Below are 25,941 nucleotides of genomic sequence, written 5' to 3'. Positions count from 1 at the left end.
GAAAAAAAAATCCAACACATGATATTTAAGTTGAACAATAACAAACAAGATATTAGCAATTCTAAATCTCTTAACAAAATCAATCACAAAGAAAAGGAGCATGTTTGTTGAGCTAACCTGTTGAACCTTTGAACGCGTTAGTTTTCTCCGGTCTTGGACAGCTTGACCGGGTCTATCTCGGTTCGAATGAAATCAAACTTTTAGAAAGTTTAGATTACACACTGACTTAATTTCTAATTAAACTTGACTAGAACCGATTAATCCGGTCTAGTTCTGACAAAACTAGGATAGATGTTACCCACTTTGCATTGTTTGGAAAGAAAAACCATATGGGGTAACTTTAATTTTAAGAAAAAAAATTGTATCTTGTGAAACATTTATAGCATATAATGCCTATTTTAGGAAGGTGAATATGAAAGAACACAACGAAGGAAAATTTGTTGATATGAAACATGAATGTAATGTTTGATGATGTTCAACTTTCTCTTTTTGTGTCGTGATGTAATATTTCATGATGTTCACCAATCCGTAAGGTAAGAGTACATGGTATTGCTTTTCATTTTTTCTATATCATTACAAAAAGTATAAACAGAAAATATCCATTCCAATAATCTGAAATCCAGAAAGTAAAGAAGCATCTGATTTCACTGTTTAAAAAGTTCAAATTTTTACGAAATCATATTCTAGCACAGAAAGAGGTAGCTGAGTGGCGACAAGAATAATGGTGACAGAGGGAAGGATTGACGACAGACCCTAAAAGCATTTGTTTCTTTTCGATTCCACGTTGTGAAAAAGGCTAAGATGACATACCCGTGATCCCGTGTCAAAACAATCTATCTCTATCTTAACATGCCTCCACATTTTGATGAGTAATGATAAACCAGGAAAAGGACATAAAACGAGTGGCACACCCATTGCACTCGTTCTCGACACGTTCTCAAAACAAATATCCTTATCTGTACACCTTAGCAAGAAATCATGAATCATCTTACTCAAAGAAAAAGCAACCACACTTTCTTATATATCTTTATAACACTAATAACATAGTAGACAAAATGTTGTAGATAGTAAACAAACCATAGCCGAGGTCCAAGGTACATACTAGGAAAGAACAACAGAAGGTGAGAGCTTAGATGAAGAAAAATGAAATGCTTCTAACGTACATGGCTGCATCTAGCGCTTCCAATTATCTCTCAAGTTATTCCGGAATGCACAGCAACCAACAGAGTACACAATGATGAGGAAGATGAGAAATATGACATTCACAATTGTCACCTTCTTCCAGTCAGTCTTAAGGCTCTGCAGGAACCCAGCCTTGCAAGTTTGGCAATTGAAGCACAGAACATTGGGATCATTGTCCCAAGCATTACAATCAGGGTTGGAATAATTTGCACTTTCAGTCTTTTTCCAGACAGATGGACCCTGGTACTCAAAGTTGCAGCTGTCTGATGGCTTGCAACACCCGGACTGAACCACAAAACAAGTGCAAAACCATGAGACCTAAAGTTTGTTGTAATAATGTTAGATTATTGCAAAAGAAAACGTTGGATTATAACGGTCAAAACTTTAATTGCCAACAACGTTCGTATTAATTTTATTAAGTGCTCCAACGGCAAAATATTTAATGGCTTTTATTGATTTTATTCTTTCCTAACTCTATAAATAGAGAGTTTTTCTCCCATTCCAAAATGATCCCAAGTCAGTCTTCTCTCCTTTTCCTTTCTTCTTTTCCTCTTCTAAAATTATTCTGGGTTTATCCTTATACTCTCTTTAGAGTTTCTTGCTAGTTCTGAGATCCTCAGATATTCTGAGAAGTTCCTGTTGTATCCTGGGGGACTTGCGCAATACACCGCGGATAAGTCCTTAAGGACAGTGACTCTACACGCCTCAGGAAATTTTGTTCGTGATTATATCAGTTTTTCCAACAATCTTAAGGACTTATGGCTGACATCAACAATTCAATCTTGGAGGTTCAAAACTTTGCTTCTAAACTGAAAGGTATTTGAGAAACCACTTTCATATATACAAGCTACTGTCAAAAGTAAAAAAGGTATGAAAGTTTACTTTTGTTTATTGTATGATGATGTTTGAATTTTTGAATGATACTTCTAATCAAAAATAAATGGAATTGATTATTGCGTATTAATATGTTAATATCATTTTGGATGATTGAATTCTATAATGAATTCTACAATTAAATTCACATAATTAAATTCTCGTAATTGAATTCCATAGTTGAATTCACGTGATTGAATTCACGTAATTGAACTCTGCAGCAGAATTTTGTAAATTGAGACTTCTTTATTTAGGATATAATAAAGTTAGGGTTTTGTTCAAATTAGAAAAAGGAAAAGAAAAAGAGAATTACGTTTGAAAGAGGTTGCAGCGTTTTAAGATAACCTTAGGTTATCTTCTTTTTGGGGCTTCAGATTGGGTTTGAAATGTGGAAATTTTTTTTCCTTTTTCCACTTGGTTTCTTTGCTTCTCTCACGATGGACCCGGCTTTGGGGGAGTCAGACCTAGCTATGAGGGGTCATTTTCTTTTTCTGGTATCGTACAAGTCTCGCGCAAGGAGAACTTTCTCCTCTCCTATGGTAACGCGGCGTCTCTTCGTGGCGGTAGGTGTGACCGCCACAGCATCGGGATCGTGGAGGCATGCTTCTTCAGAGAAAATCACGATGGTGATCGTGGCGTGTCGAGCGAATTGCGTGTTCCTCTTGCAAGCTTAGGTTTTCGATTTGTGGTTACATTTCGGGTTTCATTGTGGATTTTGGGTTTTCTCTGTTTTCATGTTCGATTCTGATCTTGGGGGTTTCGATTCCTGTGTGAAGAGCTCATGTTTTTGAATGCATGAAGATGGCGACGGCAGCGGCCCCCTGATAGGCGAAAGCAGCGGCGACGTCGAGTTTTGGGTTCATTTTCGTTCTCTGATCTTGGGGTTTCCTTCTTGGAATTTTTCATGGAGGAAAGACCAGGTTTGGTGGCACAGGTGCGACGTTCTCTCCGTAGCAGTGTGCGCCGCAATGGCGGCCCTCCGCGGGTTTGAGGACGCTCTTGTAACGGTGGGAATCGCGGAAACCCCTTGGTCCAGAACTGACGACGGGTTGAGTGCGTCAGTGTGGCGGCAACGACGTGAATCTCAGTTTCTGGGAATCTCGTGTTCTTGATCGTTTTGGGGGTTTCGTAACTTTGTGTATTTTGATTCGCGATTGGGGGTAAATTCTTTCCTGTTGATTCCTAGCGTGTTTTGGGGTCTGCGTTGATTAGCAGAGGGTCTTCCTTTCCTTACGGCGGTGAGAGTCCATGATGGCCACTGGCAACGTGAGGACTTTGGGTTGCTATAGGTTACACCTATCGGACTTAAAGGTCCAGTATCGAATTGGAACTACAAATTAATTTGGTTTAAAAGGGAAGGAATAAGAGTTTAAAGGAAAGTAATGAGATGATTAATTAAAGTAATAAATGATTTATTATTTTGAATTAATATTGAATTATATTTATTTATATTTTCTCATTATTGTTTGAGTATAATCTATTCATGATGTTATATTTTTGAATGAGATAACGGTGAATGAATAATGTTAGATAGAGAATGATAGAGAATGAGAATGATTCTTGTTAGAACTAAATAAACTTTGAAATGAAAGACATGGGTGAAGCCAATGTGTTTTTAGGTATTAGAATCATAAGGAATGAAGATAGTATATTACTATCCCAAGAATAATATATTGAGAAACTTCTTAAGAAGTTTAGGTTTTATGACCTCACCAGTGAGTACCCCTTATGATGCTAATGCTAAGTTAATGAAAAAAATAAAGGAGAATCATTATCTCAGCCTCAGTATGCCCAGATAATTGGGAGCTTACTGCACTTGATGAACTTTTCTAGACTTGATATTTCTTATGCAGTAGGTAGACTGAGTAGGTACACTCAATGTCGAAATCAGAACATTGGGATGCACTTGCTAGGCTTATGAGATACTTAAGAGGTTCAATGGATTATGCCATTGAATATAGTGGATTTCCCGCTGTACTAGAAGGGTATAGTGATGCTAACTGGATCTCTGATTCAGATGAGACAAAATCCACTAGTGGTTATGTATTCACTCTTGGGGGTGGTACGATTACATGGAGATCAGCCAGACAAACAATTATTGCAAGATCAATAATGGAATCTGAGTTTGTCGCTCTTGAGATGGTTGGTAGTGAGGCTGAGTGGTTGAAAAACTTCTTAGCAAACATTCCACTAGGAATGAAACCAACCCCATCTGTGTCAATACACTGTGATTGTCAATCGGCAATAGCTATAGCTAAAAACAAGAATTATAATGGAAAGAATAGAGACACAATTTGGTGAAGCAGCTGCTAAAGAGTGGAACTATTTCCATTGACTATGTGAAGTCAGAACGGGATCTAGCAGATCCTCTGACAAAACCCTGGGAAGACAAATGATATTAGAAACATCGAGGGGAATGAGACTTAAGCCACTTGCAAACAAACAAGTGATGGTAACCCAACCTTTGTGATTGGAGATCCCATGAATAAGGTTCATATGGGTAAAAACAAGTCACTTGTTAGTTCTGATAGCACTAAATTGATTTTAATCAATTATGTCCCTTCCTATGGTGTGTGTGAAAGTGCTAGAGACTGCAATATTGAGAGGTTAAACTTTGTCATTAAAATTCTATACGGTGATAGAATTTTGTCTTAAACAAAGTTTTTAATGATTTTTCATATCCCTTACGGGTGGTGTATGATTTGCAGCATACACTTGATGAAATCACCTATATGAGTGTCGAGTGGGGCCGCTTGCATGAGATCTTGGCATGATCTCTAGAGCACTCATGAATACCGGGCACGCGCATGGCCTAGTTAGCGCAACACAGCGATAACAGCAAGGATTGTGGGGGTGTATTGTGATTGATAAACCTCTAACACACGTCAAGTGTCTTTGGTTCATATAGCTTGCTATACCAACTACACTGTGTGTTAAGTATTTCAATCTAAGACTGGTTCATATAGCTTGCTATACCAGGTCTGATGCATTACATCCTATGAGACCCAGAATAAAAGTTTCTTGTTTTTTTCTTTCTTTTGCAATAAGTGGGGGATTGTTGTAATAATGTTAGATTATTGCAAAAGAAAACGTTGGATTATAACGGTCAAAACTTTAATTGCCAACAACGTTCGTATTAATTTTATTAAGTGCTCCAACGGCAAAATATTTAATGGCTTTTATTGATTTTATTCTTTCCTAACTCTATAAATAGAGAGTTTTTCTCCCATTCCAAAATGATCCCAAGTCAGTCTTCTCTCCTTTTCCTTTCTTCTTTTCCTCTTCTAAAATTATTCTGGGTTTATCCTTATACTCTCTTTAGAGTTTCTTGCTAGTTCTGAGATCCTCAGATATTCTGAGAAGTTCCTGTTGTATCCTGGGGGACTTGCGCAATACACCGCGGATAAGTCCTTAAGGACAGTGACTCTACACGCCTCAGGAAATTTTGTTCGTGATTATATCAGTTTTTCCAACAAAGTTTTCTATGTCATGCCAGGAAGAAAGTTAAATTTCTTATGGAAAAGAGACTGAAAGAGAAAGATTAGGTGAAAGAAGGGTAGAGGTAGTTCAGAAAGTTCAAAAGCTTTTATGAAAACTAAATAAATCATAAATGGAAAAAAAAAAGAAAAGCCTCGTCTAAATGCTGCAAGGAACTGAAGATTTCTGATTGCAACACAAGTGCAGCTCAAGAGAAATAAAAAGCAACTTACCTTTTACTGTAACAGCACAAACATCCATCATGCAGCCTTTAAAATTTGGTCAAAGAACACTAAAGAGGATAACAAAAGAACAGAAGAAAAACAACTCCTTCGAAAGAAACCGACTTATGACATAAAATTACACAAACATCTCTCCTGCTCACAGGCCAGAGCATACGAAGAAACATTTTCTCCAGAAGTAGAAATGAAAACCACACGGTGGTGGGTCATGGGGGAAAGGCAAAAACAGTAATACACACTGGACAACAACAGCTGAAGAGGCTTTATACTAAATTAAAAGGATATTATTTGAGTTAAATTTGCATTGAGGAAATGGAAATGGAGAAATTCGAAAAAGAAAAAAGGAAATGCGGAATAGAATACCTGAAGCGAAGACAAGTTCTCAGCGTAGAACTTTTGCAGATTGTCGTTGGCGAATTGGGTTTGAAATTGGGAGCAGATTTTGGAAGATCGAAGACAGCTCCGAATTCGGTTCCAGTTGTGAGCGTTGTTGACTCTGTTCTGAAACCAGTTGGAGTAGTCCCCGAGCCTGTACTCCTTGTAGCCTCGGTTGGAAAGGACTTGACCGGCACCCTTGTTGGTGATGACGAAGGCGAAGATGGTGAAGGAAAGAACAAGGAGTATGAGAAGGAACATGACGAAGAGGTAGAGCCAGAGGAGACATGAGACACGACAACATGCGCCGACAAGGCCTGCCAGAGACACCACCAGAAGGAAAACGCCCAACACAATGAAGATTCTTTGCAGCCACCATTCGCACTCCGCGTTCGCTTGCTTGCTCAGCCACACGCCCGTCACCAAAATGGGAATCGAGAGAAGGAAAGCCAGCAGATTCAGCACCCCAACCAGATTGTTGCTCACCCTGAACATCTTCTGTGATTGATCTGTAGCCAAGAAAATACTTTTCCTTCTCTGAGCTCACTTCAACAATTAGTATTCACAGTACTTCCTTATGTTACTTTCTTTTATTATTGTTTGTTTTTGTTCCCGTTTCACAGCATCTTTCTCCTGGAATATTCAATTGTGAGCACTTTAAAAACGTGCTTCCGTTTCCGGAATCAGCTTCCATTATTGTAATTGTGCATTGCCACCGAGTTTTAACATGTTTGATTGGTTATGTTCTGGCTAATTCTCTTGGGAAATTATTGTGTTTTAGCCAGAGCATACTACGATAATTACACGGTATAAAATCTCCACAGTGGTGAAGAATAGAGGTTGGTAGTAATGAAACTTGTAATGCTCTAAAATTTACAACTTTCTAGTTAACTCTGATTAATATAAATTCTATGTAAATTTTTTATAGTTGACTGTAAGTTGTCTCATTAATAGCATAACAATAATTAATTCAAATAATCACAAAGAAATGTAATTTAACAAATTTTATATACAATACTTTAAGATAAATAAAGAAAATTAAAATAGTTGGTGAACTCTTACTCAAGTCAACTAAAATTTTTAAGTCCAAAAAGACACAAACATCAAAGACACTTAAGATCTTAAGTGTTTTATAAATGTACACTGTCCCTCTGTTCTCTTGTCTCTTTCTTCTTCACTTTTCTCAAAATGCGAGAAAGATAGATAAAAAGGAGTAGAGTTGCTCTCCTCTCATTCTCCAAACCATTTTCATAATCTTTTCAACCTTTTAATGACTCGAGAAAATTAGGAGTTTTCTTTTGTGAAATTTAAAATTATAATGCCTTTATGTGAAATTTAAATAATAATTTCAATAACATAGAGTGTATTGTTAAAAAAAATGAAAATTATAAGTTTTAAAAAAATTTAAATATACAAAAATAACTAACGTGTTCAATTTCAATATTTTTATAAAATTAAGATTCATATTGTCAAATTTAAAATTATAAATATGTGGTAACAAATTATGGAATTGAAATTCAAAATTACAAAACATTATAAAGATATTGCATCAAAGTTTAAATTTGAAATTCTAAATAAAAAAAAGATTGTAAAAAAATAAGTCCTTTCAATAGACCCTTTCAAAATTGTAATACGTTAAATTTAAATAATTATTGTAACACATTTATTGTTTATTGTATGCATATTTATAAGTGTTTTCACATGTTTTATTCAATTTATTCTCTTCGGTCTTGCATATGAGTACCTAAAGTTTAGTATGAAAAATAATAATCAAACAATTTGTTTTGGATGGTATGGTCGATAACTACTCTTTTCACATTTTATCACTGTAACTTATTGTTTTCTCTTCCTTAAAGTCCAAATCAAACGGGTAGGTACTTGTCAAAAGATACTTCTACACTCAATTAAGCATTAAATGTCTAATAAATGTTATTATCTACTTCTTTACTTTACATTTATATTTATAGATTTCCGAATAGACATTTAATTACGGTTGACCCAATTACGACCTAATATCTCATAAATATGTTTTGTCTTATTAATCGTACTGGATTTATGATATCCTTAATATGAAGTGTGACCATTCGGTCTTCAATGAGGTTGACAACCGACTAGGGATGGCAATTTTACCCGCGGGCACGGGTACCTGCGGGTAAAATTCGCGGCGGGTAGTAACTATCCGCGAGTAATGGGTAGCGGGTATTTTAATACCCGCTTCTAAACGGGTCGGGTACGGGTAGTATACTACCAGCTCCGTGGGTACCCGTTACCCGCAAAAAATTAAAAAAATAATAATTTATATATATTTTTAATTAAATTTAATTAAAAATAAAATAAAATAATATTTTATTAGTTTAAATTTAATTAAAATTAGATTTTAATTTACATTTAATTTAATTTATATTATATATATATATATATATTTGTATTTTTATTTAAATTTTACTTTTAAAATGTATTAAATAATTTTTTTTTGCGGGTATCCGCGGGTTTTAAAATACCCGCGGGTATTTTTTAAACGGGTACTCGGCGGGTAGCGGGTACGATTTTATCCGGCGGGTCGGGTTGCAGGTAGGCACTACCCGTACCCGACCCGACCCGTTGCCATCCTTACAACCGACTGATCGCCAATGAGATTGTTGACTGATCTACCATATTTTTGGAAGTTCTAGAGTTTTGACCGACGGATCGTTTTTGGTAATACGCTGATTGGGTGACATATACGGTACATAATCAATAAATAGAATCAGGTGATGTAAAACAAATAGAAAAAATTCAAGTTATATTTTCATAATGATTTTAAAAAAATCTTATTCAATTGCAAATTTACATTATACAAAAATAAGTAATAATTTTAATTTCAACCTTTTTCTAATTAAGATTGACATTAAATATATGGTAACCCAATTTCAATTTAAAATTTGAAATTGAAAACGAAATGTAAAGATGTCATTGCAAATTTTGAATTTAAAATTCAAAATACCAAAAAAAAATTAAAGCTTTTCTAATGGTGATTTTTATAAAAACTATTAGATTATAAGCTTATTATAAAATTATTAGGCTATAAAATCAATTTAAATCATTATATTATAAGCTTATTAAAATATAAGATTGTTAAATTATAAGATTATAAAAATATAAGATTGTAAGAATATAAGACTATTAGAATATAATACTATATTATATGATCAGTTGATCAACATTAAATTGGACGATCTAAAATGTTAGACACGTCACGACAATAATCATAATTATCATTCTAAGACCAACGATAGTAATCTATAATTATTATTATAAGATCAAACGATAATAGTCTACCTACCGAATAATTATTTATTTGAAACACAAGAAAATACTAGAAGGAATAAGAATAATGTTTTTGTTAATAGTGTTTTCATTATTTATTACTTTAATTATTATTATTTAATTTAAAAAATAACATATAAAATTAATAAATTTTATAAAATTTATTTTTATTATTAATTATTAAATAAAGTTAGAAACAATACCATTGCACGCTACTTAGTAACAATTGAAAATCACTAATCAGTGAAGAAATATTAGTGCAAGTAAAATTTGTTGCATTTATTTCAAATTACAATTTTCTAAATTGTAATGTAATTGTTAGAGTTATAGATTGTCAACCATTTGATATTGTTGGAATTGTAGACAGAGATCTTTAGTATTTTTAATTTTCGATATTATTTTTCTCTTATTCGAACTTATATTACTTATGATTTTAGTTATATATTTTTATTTAATGGAAAAAAGAATAGATTTTACTGTCTGTATTTCAAAAACTATTTTTTATTTAAACCTACAATGGAGTAATTAAACCTGATAACTTTGCTCAAATAGACGAGCAGTACCCGCCCGCTGCCATAGTAGTGTGGTTTAAGGGTTTTATTTGTTTCTTGTCGCCAGCACCTTTTTTCTTTCTCTTCTCCTTGGCGCTGCGCAGAAGAAGAGAGAGAGAGAGGGAAGAAACAACAAACCACCGATCAACACTCTCTTATCTGTTGCAGTGAGTAGTGATATGCAGCAGGGTGATCCAACGGTTCTAAGCTTGAGGCCTGGCGGTGGTCGTGGCGGCGGAAGCAGGCTTTTTGCTCTCTCCTCCTCATCCTCCTCCCCTTACCCTCCCTCCGTCGATCTCCCTCTCTCGCGCCCCCATGCGTTCTTCTCTCTCAAGGTCAGACCCTTCTCTTGTTTTTCACTCACTTTTCCGATTTCTCACGCACCTTTTGTTTGGATCTCGCTATAATGCCCAACTGTTGTCGTTGTTAGTATTACTATCATTTTATATTTAGGGTTACAGAATTGAAGTTTAGAGTATTAGGGAGAAGGTGAAGTTGGAATGTCCTGATTCTTGGTGGGAGCACTCAGTTATGGGTTCTTGCTGTAAATATGGACATAAAACAAAGTGTGGGCTTTAGGTGGGCTTTCTTCAGTTTTGGATTGCCCATAAAGGACCCACACACATTCCTGCTCGTTTGTCTTTGGAACTAGGGTTTGGTTTTATGGCTGTTGTTTAGCGAATCTCAACACTAATGGGGTTCTATCCAATAGGCAATGCCGTTGGTTCATCATTGAGTTTGTGTTTGCTGGTTCATGTATAACCATTTTCTTCACCGTAGTTTTGTTAAGGACTCGAATGGAAACTAATTGTGATGATTTGATATTTATTGTTGCATACTATCATATACGTCTTTCATTTTTCTTGCCCTTTTGAGGTATTTGTTGGTTGTAAGGACATGGTTCCAGTGTGTGGACTTTGCATAGAGATCTGTATCTTACTAGTTTTTGTTTTATAGACCGGAGATTCACGTTTTGAGGTTCGTGAGCGTGTGCAATATACCAGAGATCAGCTTTTAGAGCTTGGCAAGGTAATTGTTTGCCCCTGTAATTTAGCTTTAGTTTTAATTCTATAAATCTGTTTCTGAATATGCAGAATTTTTATTTTATTACACAGTTCTTCCTTCTGCTGCCCTTTTCTTTGTTAATTTTAAGCTTTATATTGATCACATCTATCTTCTGATAAAATCTGGTGTGGATCGGCACTCTGTCATGGCTAATTGTTTCTTTTTTTTTGTATAGATTTTTCCTTGTGAGTCCTCATTTATAAACTATGGCAGTCTATTTTTTTTTGGGGGGGGGGATTGTGTTTTGGTCCATTAAAAGGCAATTTAGATTATTACCCGTGCCTCCAAATTTTTCTTTTCGTTGTCTTTCTCCCCTTTTCCCCTCCATACTAGAGGAATCTGCTTCTGAAGGTCATAGTTCAGTATTATTTTTGTTACTTGTGTAAGCATCTAAAGTAATACTTATGTTTTAACTGTTATCTATCTGTTGAAATTTTCATTCATAGGCTGTTGAAGTCCTTGCTGATATTCTGAAAATTAAGCAAGATATAGGAGCTGAACTTTTTGGTGAAAATCAAAGTTGGGGTGGCCAAGCTGACAGCAATGTAACTATCTTCTCTGCCTTAATTATATTGATAGTTGTGCTTAGAACCATATGTCATGTTCCATCCTATTTGTTAAATTGATCAATAAAGATTTGTGTTGATTATTTTTAGTGGAAAACGTACTTGTCTGTATCATATGGTGACAAGACTTCTGTAATTAGAATGTCATACTGATACTTGTACTACTGATACATTTTTCTTTTGACTGTTGCAATTAATTATCATCTGTTTTATGTCTGTATTCATTTTTTTGCAATTTATGTTATGTAATATTGTGCAGCTTCCTCATCAACTTCCAAACCAGTATTCTGAGTTAGACAATCGTGATTGGCGAGGTCGTTCTGGACAACTTCCTGCTAGTCCAGATGAGAGGTCTTGGGAAAACCTCAGAGATAACAGTAGTCAGACTAATCGCCAAGACCATATTAATTCCCAGTTTGCAAGGACACAGATATCTTCTACCCAAGGGGTAAGCATTGGAAGAAATAAATCAGTTTAATGGAGAATGCTACTCAACTGCCTTAACTATTTTTCTATCCCTCACAGTAAAAGATATAAATGAGACGAGATTTTTTCAAAAGGAGAGATTGCTATACTTACATTTATTTTTACCTGATATATATTTTATCACAAAAAATTTTCTGCATATTCCCTGATGAGCTTTGACCAATATTTGCATGCTTTTATTTTTGTTTTCTAGTTTTTATCTATGCCAACCTGTAATGCTATGCATCTTGATCGAATTGGATATGTGATGCAATCATCACCACTAAGCAGCTAACTCACATGATAGGCTGTTGTCTTAGTAAATAATTTTTCTGGTTTTTCTTTTCTATTCTTAATTTGTTGGTTACAATGTATATTCATTCGCTTTCATCCGAGTGTAAATGGCAACTTTAATTTTGTAGTTGTAGTATGTTTCTTTTAGTTGGCTGCAGATCATGCAAGTCAGTTGAAGAAGCATGTGATAGTATGGATCGAAATGAACATTAGTTGGGTTGTTTTGTAAAAATTACAATTATCAGAAGATATTGTGCTGAACTGCAATTAAAGAATTGGAATTAGTTTTATTTAGTATTGAATGTTTTTTGTATGTTATTAATTTGAAGTATGACCTGTTCCCCTTAGACTAGTTATTCATGATGAGTGAGTTCTGCTGCAGGCCTTATCATAATTTCTTGGTTAATAGATTAAGAGTATTTGTCACATGCCCTTACTAGGAGTTTTTGCTTCATATCATTGTTGTTTTACTGTTTACCTATTAGATTGACATGATGAATATGCATTATTTTTAATCTACTGTCTATTTATTCAGGGAGGACCTACTCCTACACTAGCCAAGGCGGAGGTTCCTTGGTCAGGCAGAAGGGGAAGTCTATCTGATAAGGATCGTGTCTTAAAGACTGTGAAAGGGTAATAGTTTTTGTATTAGTACATTACAGTTAGATGCGGGTCCTATTAGCCATGCTATGTGAAAGGATTCTGGGTTGCCATGTATGCTTGAATCTCAGCTTCTGTAGTACTTGTATCATGTGCAGTAATTTCCCTTGATGCTGGCAGGTTGTAAAATGGCTTCAGCCTTGCACAGTTGGAGGCTGTTGACTATTAAATATGAAAGTGAAAAGTAATAAACTTGTCAGTCTTTTTTACAAAGGATTCTACCTTTCCCGTATAATTTGATGAGCTACTTCTGAAGCTCTTTTAAGCCTTTTTCACATATTACTCTGTTAAGGGTCTTTGGACCTGCATGGCTTCTGCTTTTCATATACAATAATAGTATAGCACCATCTATTTATACTAATTTTTAATTGGATGGTTCCTGATATTTATATGCTGTTGTCTTATTTTATGCAGAATTCTGAATAAGTTAACTCCTGAGAAATTTGATGTCCTGAAGGGTCAGTTAATTGATTCTGGCATTACCTCTGCTGACATCTTGAAGGTTGTCAATATTAAATTGCTCTTGTCTATCTATTTCTGTTCCCCTTGTTCTAAATTTACTCGCTTTGCTTTGTGAGTGCAGGATGTCATTTCACTTATTTTTGACAAGGCTGTTCTAGAACCAACATTTTGCCCAATGTATGCTCAGCTGTGTTCTGATCTGAATGAAAAACTGCCTCCATTCCCATCTGGGGAACCTGGTGGGAAGGAAATCACCTTTAGGCGAGTATTATTGAATAATTGCCAGGAGGCATTTGAAGGTGTAGAACTAAAAAGGATGGCTGCCCCTGAGCAGGAGATGGACCGTACGGACAAGGAAAGACTGCTCAAGCTTCGGACTCTAGGAAATATCCGTTTAATTGGTGAGCTATTGAAGCAGAAGATGGTCCCTGAAAAGATTGTCCATCACATTGTTCAGGTTTGAAGGACTTAAGATGTCTACTGTCATATAAAATGTCTGCGTCAGTTTAGTAATATTCACTTACTAGTATGCTTTTTGCTTTGAGTAGGAGCTTTTAGGACCCCCAGACAGCAAGTCTTGTCCTGCCGAGGAAAATGTTGAAGCCATATGTCAGTTTTTCAACACTATTGGCAAGCAGCTTGATGAGGGTCCTAAATCGCGCCGTATAAATGATATTTACTTTAGTCGATTGAAAGAATTGAGCTCAAATCTACAACTTGTACCCCGGATTAGGTTCATGATTCGGGATGTTCTAGAGTTACGTGCTAATAACTGGGTGCCTAGACGGGAAGAGGTAACTTTTTATATTCTGTGACACAATATCCTTAAGTTTAGTGCCTTGTTATTAAGTTTTAATGCTGACTTGTGTAGATCAAAGCCAAAACCATTACTGAAATTCATTCAGAAGCAGAAAAGAATCTTGGTTTGCGACCAGGTGCCACTGCAAGTATGAGAAACACCCGTGGTGGTGTTCAAGGAAATTTCAGCCCCGGGGGCTTCCCTATTTCTCGACCTGGTACAGGGGGTTTGATGCCTGGAACGCCAGGGACCAGGAAGATGCCTGGGAGGCCTGGATTTGATAATAACAACTGGGAGATGCCTAAGACTAGATCTATGCCAAGAGGAGACTTCTCGGGTGTTCAAGCTGCTGGATCCAGCAGCCCTTTACTTTCCAAGTCCACAATCCTTAATTCAAAATTGCTACCTCAAGGGAGTAGTGGTATTATAAGTGGAAGAAATAGTGCCTTAGTGCATGGAGCTGCTACATCTTCTACTCGACCAGCAAACTTCAGTTTAGGCCATGAGACAGCACCTCAGCTCTCTTCACATGATAGAACTGTTGCTCCTGTTCTTGTATCCTCTGAGAAGCCACAAGCACCTGCCAGTGGATTGAATACTAATGATCTTCGCCGCAGAACTATCTCTCTTCTAGAAGAATATTTCAGTGTTCGAATTTTGGAAGAGGCATTACAATGTGTGCAGGAATTAAAATCTCCTTCTTATCACCCTGAGGTTGTTAAGGAAGCCATTTATCTTGCACTTGATAAAAGTCCACCATGTGTTGAACCTGTAGTCAATCTCATGGAGTATCTATACATTAAGAAGATTCTTACTGTTATAGATATTGAGGCAGGCTGTTTGTTATTCGGTTCTCTGCTGGATGATATTGGCATAGATTTACCTAAAGCACCTAGTAATTTTGGTGTGATAATTGGGAAACTAATTTTGGTTGGGGGATTAGATTTTAAGGTGGCGAGAGAGATTCTCAAGAAGGTGGAAGATGACATGTACCAGAGAGCAATATTTGACAGTGCGGTAGGGACCATTAAATCTGCTGCATCCGGGCAATCAGTGTTGGATTTACAAACATCTGATATTGAGGCCTGTCAGAGTCTGCTCAAGTGAGTCAAAAAGATTCTGTAACTGGGTGTCTTCCTCTGCTACTTAATTACCCTACATCCTCACTTTGAGTAAAAGATTTTTGTATTTATGTTATGAAGTGGAGACTTGTCAGGCATTTTTCTCAAGCTGTAAAATTTAATTTTTGATTGAGATTTTTTATGTTTATTGAGGGAAAAGTCAAACTATAAAGCTACGGATATTATTTTCCGGGTAGCTAATCAGGTACCAAGTTTCTCTGGAAAGTGTTCCATTCAGGGTTAAATTTAATTTAATTTTATTTCAGTAGTACTTAATTTTGTTGACATAGTGAGTTTTTAATTTGTCAGTGCATAAATCATTATTTATATTAGAAGATTTATGTTGCTAGATAGTTTAGCTTGATCTTGCGCTCAATCTCTCTCATGCTGCTGCTTGTTACTCTTGTCTGGAATGATGTTTGGCCTTCTAAAACTTGAACTATAAACCTTTCTGCACATTTCGGATTTGGAAAGTTTGTGTATTGTATAACTGTTCGTTTTGTTAGAATTGGACGGTTTCACAGGAACCCGGTTAGTTAGGAAACGTGAATCGAGCCGTCTCTAGACTTTAAACATGGTTTAAATTAAGGTTGCTTATATCATATCAAAACATGATCATTATAAGTCGATGTTGAGCTGCAATTAGATTGGTGTTAATTTGAAGTTTATTTCAAAATCATTAAATATAGGTTTATGCATTTATTAGTAGATTGTTGAATTTATATTGGTTTTGGCATCATAGTGTTTTCGGTAGGTAACTTTTAAATTTGACCGAACGACAAAAGTGAAGTAACGGATGAAAGGTAACATGAGTTAGGAGTTGGATGAAAAAAGTGAGGAGAATTGTTGACTTCCACCTCACAAATCAAATCGAAACAAAAAAGAGAAAAAACCTACTATATATACTAGCTAACAAAAGGACCTTAAACAAAAAAGGTTAAAAGAGATGCCGTATGCTATTAGCTCCTGAAGCTCAGTGTAGATGTTAATCATTCCCAACCAATTTTGAATGTAACTTTTCAAAGGAGGTAGGACGAAGAGGTTTGATGAAAACTTGAGAGGATGAAGGTATATGGAAGAGTTTAAGAAGACCCTTATTGAGATGTTCTCAAACTATATGTCAATCTATATCTGTACATTTGTTGCATTCATGAAAGACCTAGTTTGATGCAATTTGAATGACAAAATTGTCATCAAAATAGACAATGACATGTTGAGAGAGAGTAAGGCACAAATCATAAAACATGTAGATGAACCATTGTAATTAACACATAATTGAAGCTAAGACTTTGTATACAATTAGTTGATTTTATTGTTCACGTTTAAGATGATTTAAAATGTCACACTAAAGTATTAAAAAATTAGTAATATGCATTAAGTCATTTTTGTTACTTTAATATACATAATCATATATGAAAAAGATAGATTGTTATGATTAAATAAATAATAATAATAAAAAATAAATTTGAAAATATTTTAAGGAATGATTAAAAGAGACTAAGGAGGTTAATGAAACGGAAAATGGACAAGTTTTGCTATTTTATACTCATTCTCAAAGAAAAGAAATCATTTTCATCCCCATACTCAAATATAATCAATTTGAAATTTTTGTCTCATCTCCATCCCTTTTAGGTAATAGGTATACACTCATATTGACAGTTAATGAATACTTAAATGCATGGATGATATGATACACTTATTCTATTTGTTCATAAGCGAATATTAAAACACTTATTATCCGCAGATAATAAATATTTGTGGTTATCAACTATATGTTGTGAATTTTATCTATAAATATCCATGAACATAGATATTTTTGTCATCCCTAATATCAATCAATTCTTTTTATAAACTAATAAAAAATTCTTGAAAAAGAAAACATAATATTATAAAAAGAATATATTCTCGTTTTTTAAATATCAAATATTTATAAAAAAAATATAATTGTATACATCTCAAATTAAAGTACCATATAAATTTTTGAGAATTACATTTGTAAATGCTAATGAAAAGTTATATATATATATATATATATATATATATATATATATATATATATATATATATATATATTTGTGTACCTAATAAGCTATTAATATTTTTAGTAATTTAAATAGAGACAGAGATGAAGGTAGACACAGTAAATATATATAAATTCATTTACATTTCATATTGAAAAATTAAATATTATCTATACTCATACCTAATTGAAAAAACCTAGTTAATGTAAGAATTTTTCATCTAAATGAAAACGAATTTGGACAATATCCACAAGAATGAGTTTATTTGCTATTCCTACAGAGACTATACTATTAGAGAAAAAAAATATAAATAAATATTTTTTACAGACTTAAATAAAAAGTTTTATAATTGATTTTATAAAGTAGTAGATAATTTTATAGTATTTCATGCAAACTAATGTATTCTTAAATTTATACATTAAATATTTCAACTAAAATTATTTTTTTTCACATGATTATTAATGACATTAAATTTAAATATTAAATACAATAAATAATAGCATTAATTATATATTATGTTAGTATCACTAAATACATGCATACGTCACGGTTAGGATGTGTGGTAATTTTGATAATTAATATATTATTAATTATTAATAAATGTATTTATAATTATAATTTGATGGACAATGATGATACATGTCAATAATTTGATTTGAAATAATAATTATTAAGACCAAAAGTTTTAGATGATAAACATGATATTATATTTATTTATATATTTTAAGTTAATTATATCATAGTAAACATGAACATTTGATATTCTTCACACATAAACATGAACATATAATGCATGAAACTAAATGAAACTAAATATCCAAATGATAAACTTAACAAATTTTGTTAAAATAAATTCTCAAGAATATGAACTTAAATTTAACTCATTAGAAAAAATTAATTTGATAAAATTTGTTTCGATTTATATAATCTAAATTGACATTATATCATCATTTGTTTAGAATTTGTAAAACATTTTTATCATATAAAAAATCAAAAGATAAACCATAACAACAATAATAATAGAATAATAAATTTTAATTTAGATAGTTAAATTAAATACATAAAAATATTAAATTCTTTCATATTAAACATTCAAACTACTTTTTAAGGTAATATACTTTTTATCACAATTTTGTATAGAAGAAAAGGTAAAAGAAGTTCCAGTGTCCCCACCAACATAAAGTTGGATTGAACTCTCCTAGATCATCTTCTGGTTAACAAAACTAAAACCTAATATTTGCTATAAAAAATATTTATAAAATTTTATAATTTAATTAAATTTAATTTGTTTTCATTATGCATTATGCACCTATAAAAACAAAACAGAGACATAGTTTTCTTGTGAGAAAAAAACATGTCTTCATCAAACATCCCTCATGTGGTGCTTCAATCTTCTTCGAATCATCACAAGATGCCTGTGATCGGATTTGGCACTGCGTCAACATCTTCTCCTATTGACACCAAAGAGGCAATGTTAGAAGCTATCAAATTAGGTTACAGACACTTTGATACTGCTTCAAAATATGACTCTGAAAAATCCCTTGGAGAAGCTATAGCCGAAGCACTTCAACTTGGCCTCATAGCTTCCAGAGACGAACTCTTCATCACTTCCAAACTCTGGTGTACTGATAACTTTCCTCCTCTTGTTCTTCCAGCTATCCACAAAACGCTTGAGTAAGTGCAAAATTCTTCTATTAAATGTGTGTATGTATCTGTGTAAACCCTTGATAAAAACCATTACTTCTTATAATTCTTGATTTTTTTTTAAAATTAAATATTAAAAAGTGGGCTTGAAAAATGTATTATTACATAATCTCTTTCCGATACTGAAGCAACGTTCTTGCGTGGAGCCGAAAACTAATGCAGGTCTTTGAAGTTGGAATATGTGGATCTTTATTTAATTCACTGGCCCATTTCTGTGAAACCTGGAAATTGGGATTTTCCTTTTCCTGAAGAGGCCCTAACATCATTTGACTTAAAGGGTGTGTGGCAAGCAATGGAGGAGTGTCAAAAGCAAGGCCTTACAAAATTAATTGGAGTGAGCAATTTCAGTTGTCATAAACTTGAAAATCTCCTCTCTTTTGCTACTATTCCTCCTTCTGTCAATCAAGTAAGTCCATAAATTTGTAATCATGTTTTCATAACTATACCTTCTTTTTATAAAGATAATATAAGATTGTTCAAAAAATAAACTTTTTAATTCTAAAAACGAACGTGTCCATAAATGATTGATAAAATTATTACATTTTCATTATACCATTTTCTAGCCTTGTACCGGTTAATTTAGAAATTATAACGGTTAATATAAGTGCCTTTTATTCATTTAATATTATGTTTCATTAATTGTTTTTATTTTTCATTTATAATATGCAAAGAAAAAGGAAGTAATACACGAAAAAATATATCAGACAAATCCCCTAGTTAATAAAAAAAATTAAACGTTATAAACTTAATTAAAAATACTAAAATTTTCAATACGCAATAAATAATTATTTTTAATAAAAAATCAATGAAATATATTTAAATTTATAAAAAAATTAAGATTTTAAATAAAGTATTTTTTTTATTATACCATTTCCTGGTTTTTAATATTTTAATTTAAATAAAGTATTTTTTATTATACCATGAAACAGGTTGAGTTGAATCCTACCTGGCAGCAAAAAAAGTTGAGAGAATTTTGTGAAGAGAAGAATATAATTGTAACTGCATACAGTCCTTTGGGAGCAGGAAACTTCTGGGGTTTGAATAATGTAATGGACAATGAATTGCTCAAACAAATTGGAGAAGCTCATGACAAGTCTATTGCTCAGGTAACAATTTTTACTTCATCTTCCTTTTTCAACAAATGGAACATAAAAACAAAATAATGTGATTAATTAAGAATTTTGATTTCAATATTTATTTAATGTGGGGATTGAAGAGTGTATTTTTAAGGATAATTCATTAGAAAGAAATGGTATAAATATAATCGGAGTCCAACTCATATAAACTATTCACAACATTTTTAATTCAAAATGTTTATAATTTTTTTTTCTTATAATACTAAATTTTTTTATTTTTACATGGTATGAATCTTATACTTATATTTGTTTAATTAAGAAATAAAATCATAAATATGAATACATATCATATATGACAAGTATATATATATATATATGGCAACACTAACCTATTTTTCTGTGGTTTATTAGGTATCTCTTAGATGGTTGTATGAGTTAGGAGTAACTATCGTGGTTAAGAGCTACAACAAGGAGAGAATGAAGCAAAACCTGGAAATATTTGATTGGGCATTGACAAAAGATGACTATGCAAAAATTGATGAAATCAAGCAAAGTAGGATGTGCAACCTTGGACCAGAAGAAATTTGGGATGACGAAAAATAATGCAATGCTATGAATGTTATTTGAAACACCTAGTTTACTTTCTTATCAACTTTCCTTTCATCATAAATTTTAGATTTAATAAAATATGATTTTCATAAAATCATATGTTCTACATGAATCTAATCAAAACTATTCGCTTTACTGTCTTGCTTTGTTTTATTTTAAACATGACAAGAAGTAGCTTTAAAAGTTAGAATTCTCATAATCTCTTTATAATAAGTTAAACTAATTTATGTTCGTTATCTTTATATTTTATTTACTGCCCGATAAAGTTATTAAATCGGATCACTATGGCAAGTCAATTTAATTGTAGATAGCTAATATATATATATTATAACATAATGAATATTAATTAATTAGTAATTATAGGACTTTCAGTCATCCTTTACATGCATTTTATATTAATCTAAGACATTAAATAATTTAGTATATTTTATATAACAACAATAAAATCACGGTTGTTTTTATTTTTTGAAATTCAACATGAATATACATCAAATAGTATTATTCATATTATATGAAATGTGATGTTCAAACTTATTTTTAATAGAATATAATGGGATTATCTAGGTCTGTCATCAAAGATATAGAATTGTACAAGGTGGAGAGAAAAAGAAAGAAAACAGACAAATTATAAAAAAAGAAACTACTATGTACACTGTCCAACAAAAGGTCCTCAAACAGAAAAGGTTAAACACTAAAAAATACAACTATAGTATTAGCCCCTGTTAATCATTCCTAGCTTTGAATGAAACTTTTCAAAAGAGATAAGAGGGAGATGTTTTGTGAAAACTTGAGAGGATGAAGATATAGGGAGGAGTTTGAGAAGAACGTTATTGAGATGTTCTCGAACGATGTGTTAGTCTATATCTATATATTTGTTGCACTCATGAAAGACCTAGCTTAATACAACTTGGATGGCAGAATTATTATCACAATAGATGATGACATGTTGGAAGGGATTGATGCACAAATAATGAAGAATGTAAACGAGCCATTGTAATTCACACACAATTGAAGTCTAAGCATTTGTATACAATTATGTGATTTTATTGTTCATGTTTTAGATGACTTAAAATATGTCACACTAAAGTGTTAAAAAATCAACAATATGCATTAAGTTATTTTTGTTACTTTAATAAACATAATCATATAATGAAAAGGATAGGTTTTTATGATTAAATAAAAAATAATGATAAAAAGTAAATTTAAAAATATTTTAAGGAATGATGGAAAGAGACCAAAACGAGGCAGGGAATGAACAAGTTTTGTTATCTCATACTCATTTTAAAGAAAAAAAAGTATCCTCATTCTTGTAACACCCGAATATTTTAAAGGGTATTACTGATAGTAGAGACTAAATTAATTTGATATCTCATATAAACAATCAAACTTTATTTCAATTACTTCAAAGTACAATACCAAACTTACAAACTTTAAACAATATAGTCTTCACCATTGAAATTTCAACTTATAAATTTTACACAACATAATCTTCCCAATACAAATTTATTCTTTTTACAAAAATCCCTGAAAGTTTTTCCCCGCATCTCTCTCATCTCTAAGCTTTTTCAACCGCATCTGCAACATTATCTAATCACATATAACATGAGTTATATGATCATAGTACAAACAAATAAGGGTAAGCCAACCATATCATAAAATCATTAAACTTGTAACAAAAATATTAAAATCAGGTATTTCTGCAATTGATAAAATATCATTATTCCGATGTCATTAATTCATCATTATCAAAATCATCTTTCTCATTTCCATAAATCTTACAAGTGTACCATGCTTACTCATGAAGCCTTATGGTCAGACCGCTCTTTGCCTGCTTCCTTAAGCCTCACTTACATACTATGTCTTACTTTCTGAAGCCTTATGGTCAGACCCCTCTCTGCCTGCTTCCAAAAATCTCAGGTGTTACTTTGCTCATACCAAACTCTCATGGTATAACTCGAACATACTACTCCCGGTAGTAAACATCATTTCATAAGTAATGATTTCTCATATCCACTCCAACATTTCATAAAAACCAACAATTCATACCCTCTTATCCACCTAACTCAATCATGTTCATTCTTTAATCATGAATTCATAATAACCCGTTTTGGTATCGATAAATTAAACACATTGCCAGATATCATGCTTCATATTATAAACTCATTTTGCCCATAACGAGTATAACTCAACATATTTTCACCGAACAAAGATCATGGATCAACCAAAATACATCAACATATCTTAGGAACTACATATTAAAGTCTGGGCTCAATGTAATGATAAATAAAATATATATGAAATTTTTACCATGATAATATTATGCATCTACAATCAACTTGTTTTATTTTATTTTCATCCTAGTAGAGATTTTTCTTTACCCCAATTGGTCACCGGAGAGGACCCAGATGTCTGAACGCATCAAACTCACCTTCGACGCCAGCACATATGACTAGTCACAACTGACTGGACCAGGCCAGGGCTGCTCTATGATCAGGGATGTGCCAACTCAGGTTTTTAAGGTTCCTCTATCCTACCAACAAAGGGAGGCCTTCAATAATTAACAATTTATTTATTTAATTTATCTACCTTGTTTTCTTATGCTCTAAATCTTAAAATGCCTAATTTTACTTCCTCTCACAACAACCTCAAACACTGTATATATATTTAATACCAATATACAAGCTATTACAGAACCCTTATTCCAAACCTTCCAACAAGATTAATTTCAGCCAACAAACTCATTCAATAAAATCATTACAATAAACATCCATAATAGAATTCATACAAGATAATTATAAACAATTAACAATAATAAAACATTACTATAAATGGTCATAGAAGAATACAATATTTGACAATCATAACAATAATCTTAATATAAAAATTCATGGGGAAACAAGAAGTTGAATCTGGCAGAGCCGGTTAGACAACTTCTAATCCATCCATCAATATAATATAATTAAATAACAAGAACAATACATGTCTGGGGAAATAAGAAGTTGAATCTGGCAGAGCCGGTTAGACAACTTCTAATCCTTCCAAAAATGCAATAAAATAAATAAGTAAAGAAATAAATAGTTTGGGGAAACAAGAAGTTGAATCTGGCAGAGCCGGTTAGACAACTTCTAATCCTTCCAAAAATGTAATAAAATAAATACGGAAGGAAATAAAAAAAATTTGGGGAATCAAGAAATTGAATCTGGCAGAGCCGGTTAGACAATTTCTAATCCTTCCAAAATACAATAAAAATAAATAAGGAAAACAATAAAATGTTTGGGGAAACAAGAAATTAAATCTGGCAGAGCCGGTTAGACAATTTCTAATCCTTCCAAAAAAAAAAATAAACCACTAATAACATACAATTGACATAACATAATCAATATCACATTTTAAAATTTTCACACTTGGATATTAACACACAAAAAAACATATTCTCATTTAAAATTCAAAATCATACAGAAACAAAATACTCCATATTTAAGATTTAAAATCAGACAAAAGAAAAATATAGCATATTCAAGACTCAAGATAATACAAAAAGAAATACTCAAAGTTAGCTTCCCTTACCTCTATTCCAGACTTAGTTTCCTCTTCTCAAACCGTTCTCCGGAAACTTCCAGAATTTCCCCTCTTTAACTAGAATTTCCTCTAACTCTCTTCTCTCACAATTTCTCTAGAATTTTGGTGTAAATCTTCAGCCTCCCCCCTTGGCTATTTATAGCCAAAAATTTTACTATTCATTTTTACTATTCATTTTTACTATTCACTTTTACTATTCATTTTTACTATTCAAAAATTATTTTTTATTCACCATTCTTATCTCTAAATGATTACTTCTACGTGGAGTGTTCTCTTCCATAATTTATTTTAATATTTTTTTTTTAACTATTCACTATTCACTATTCACTATTTACTATTTACTATTTACTATTTACTATTCACTATTCACATTTCTAAAAAAAAAAAAAAAAAAAAAAATCCTAAATATGTTATCAAAAATTTGAAGCTCTCCCTCTAAAATTACTATAACTTTATATCCAAAAATTTACATTTTTCTATCCATTAAAATTATTATTACTAATAAAATGTTAAAATTTACTATTATAAATATTTTTTTTTCATGGATCTTACATTTTAACATACAAATATTTTCAAGGATCTTACAATCTCCCCAACAACAATTATTTTCGCCCTCGAAAATTATTTATTTAAACAAAGACTATTTAACAAAAAAAAAATTACTTACAAAAGAGATATGGATATTCCTTTATCATAAATTCTTCCAATTCCCAAGTCATTTCCTGTGTGTCTTCATTCCAAAGTACCTTTACCGTGCGAATATCCTTCCCTCTTAACTTTTTCATTTGAACATCTAGTATACGCACTGGGCCAACTTCCATTGTTAAATTTTCCTTGACCTGAATTTCATCAACTTCTAACACATGCTTTGGATCTGGAATATACTTCCTCAGTTGGGATACATGAAAAACGTTATGCAAATATGTCAATCGAGGTGGTAGTGCTATCTCATAAGCCACTGGCCCAATCTTTTTGAGAATTTGATACGGTCCGAGAAATTTTGGTGTCAGTTTCCTCATCTTGATAGCTCTCCCGACTCCTGTAGTTGGCGTTACTCGTAAGAATACATGATCTCCTTCTTCAAATTCTAACGGTCTTCTTCTTTTGTCGGCATATGACTTTTGTCTACTTTGAGTTGCTTTCATCCGATCTTGGACTAATTTTATTTTTTCTGTGGTTTGTTGTAATAGCTCGGGTCCCACTGTCAGTGCTTCCCCATCTTGAAACCAACACAACGGTGTTCTACATCTTCTTCCATATAAAGCTTCATATGGTGGCATACCAATACTGGAATGATAACTGTTGTTGTAAGTAAATTCTACTAATGGTAGTATCTTATTCCAACTTCCAAGATGATCTAATACACAAGTTCTCAGCAAATCCTCCAAAGATTGAATAGTCCTTTCTGTTTGACCATCAGTCTGAGGGTGATAAGCCGAACTCATCTTCAACTGTGTTCCCAGAGCCTTCTGTAGCGTCTGCCAAAACCTTGAAGTAAACCTTGGATCTCTGTC

At 32.7% G+C, this 25,941-nt stretch overlaps 3 protein-coding genes and 1 non-coding gene across 4 annotated transcripts; 3 read left to right on the top strand and 1 right to left on the bottom strand.

Annotated features, from left to right (window-relative positions):
- Positions 1-992: 992 nt before the first annotated feature.
- LOC124819884 (tetraspanin-7-like) lies at positions 993-6,876 on the bottom strand. Its single transcript, XM_047291490.2, has 2 exons — positions 6,138-6,876; positions 993-1,467 (listed from the first exon to the last, which is right to left on the bottom strand). The coding sequence occupies exons 1-2, from the start codon at positions 6,642-6,644 to the stop codon at positions 1,174-1,176; spliced, it is 801 nt and encodes a 266-aa protein (XP_047147446.1). The 5' UTR covers positions 6,645-6,876; the 3' UTR covers positions 993-1,173.
- A 3,132-nt stretch (positions 6,877-10,008) lies between these two features.
- Positions 10,009-15,709, top strand: LOC124819882 (eukaryotic translation initiation factor-like). Its single transcript, XM_088106000.1, has 9 exons — positions 10,009-10,341; positions 10,964-11,035; positions 11,518-11,616; positions 11,897-12,085; positions 12,932-13,029; positions 13,471-13,558; positions 13,640-13,975; positions 14,067-14,312; positions 14,390-15,709. Exons 1-9 carry the CDS (start codon positions 10,186-10,188, stop codon positions 15,422-15,424), a joined length of 2,319 nt encoding a protein of 772 aa, XP_087962126.1. The 5' UTR covers positions 10,009-10,185; the 3' UTR covers positions 15,425-15,709.
- LOC124819886 (small nucleolar RNA snoR103) lies at positions 10,531-10,634 on the top strand. Its single transcript, XR_007027293.1, has one exon. It is a non-coding gene; the product is annotated as a small nucleolar RNA snoR103 (small nucleolar RNA).
- Positions 15,710-18,793: 3,084 nt separating the features above from the next.
- On the top strand, positions 18,794-20,983 carry LOC124819885 (NAD(P)H-dependent 6'-deoxychalcone synthase-like). Its single transcript, XM_047291492.2, has 4 exons — positions 18,794-19,133; positions 19,326-19,569; positions 20,093-20,269; positions 20,651-20,983. The coding sequence occupies exons 1-4, from the start codon at positions 18,814-18,816 to the stop codon at positions 20,840-20,842; spliced, it is 933 nt and encodes a 310-aa protein (XP_047147448.1). The 5' UTR covers positions 18,794-18,813; the 3' UTR covers positions 20,843-20,983.
- Positions 20,984-25,941: the final 4,958 nt, after the last annotated feature.

Source organism: Vigna umbellata, chromosome 2 (assembly GCF_029865625.1).
Source record: "Vigna umbellata cultivar VRB3 chromosome 2, Vumbellata_1.0, whole genome shotgun sequence".
NCBI classification, from domain to species: domain Eukaryota; kingdom Viridiplantae; phylum Streptophyta; class Magnoliopsida; order Fabales; family Fabaceae; genus Vigna; species Vigna umbellata.
The sequence above is the reverse complement of the archived record's forward strand: the minus strand, read 5'-3'. Positions and strand labels throughout refer to the sequence as shown.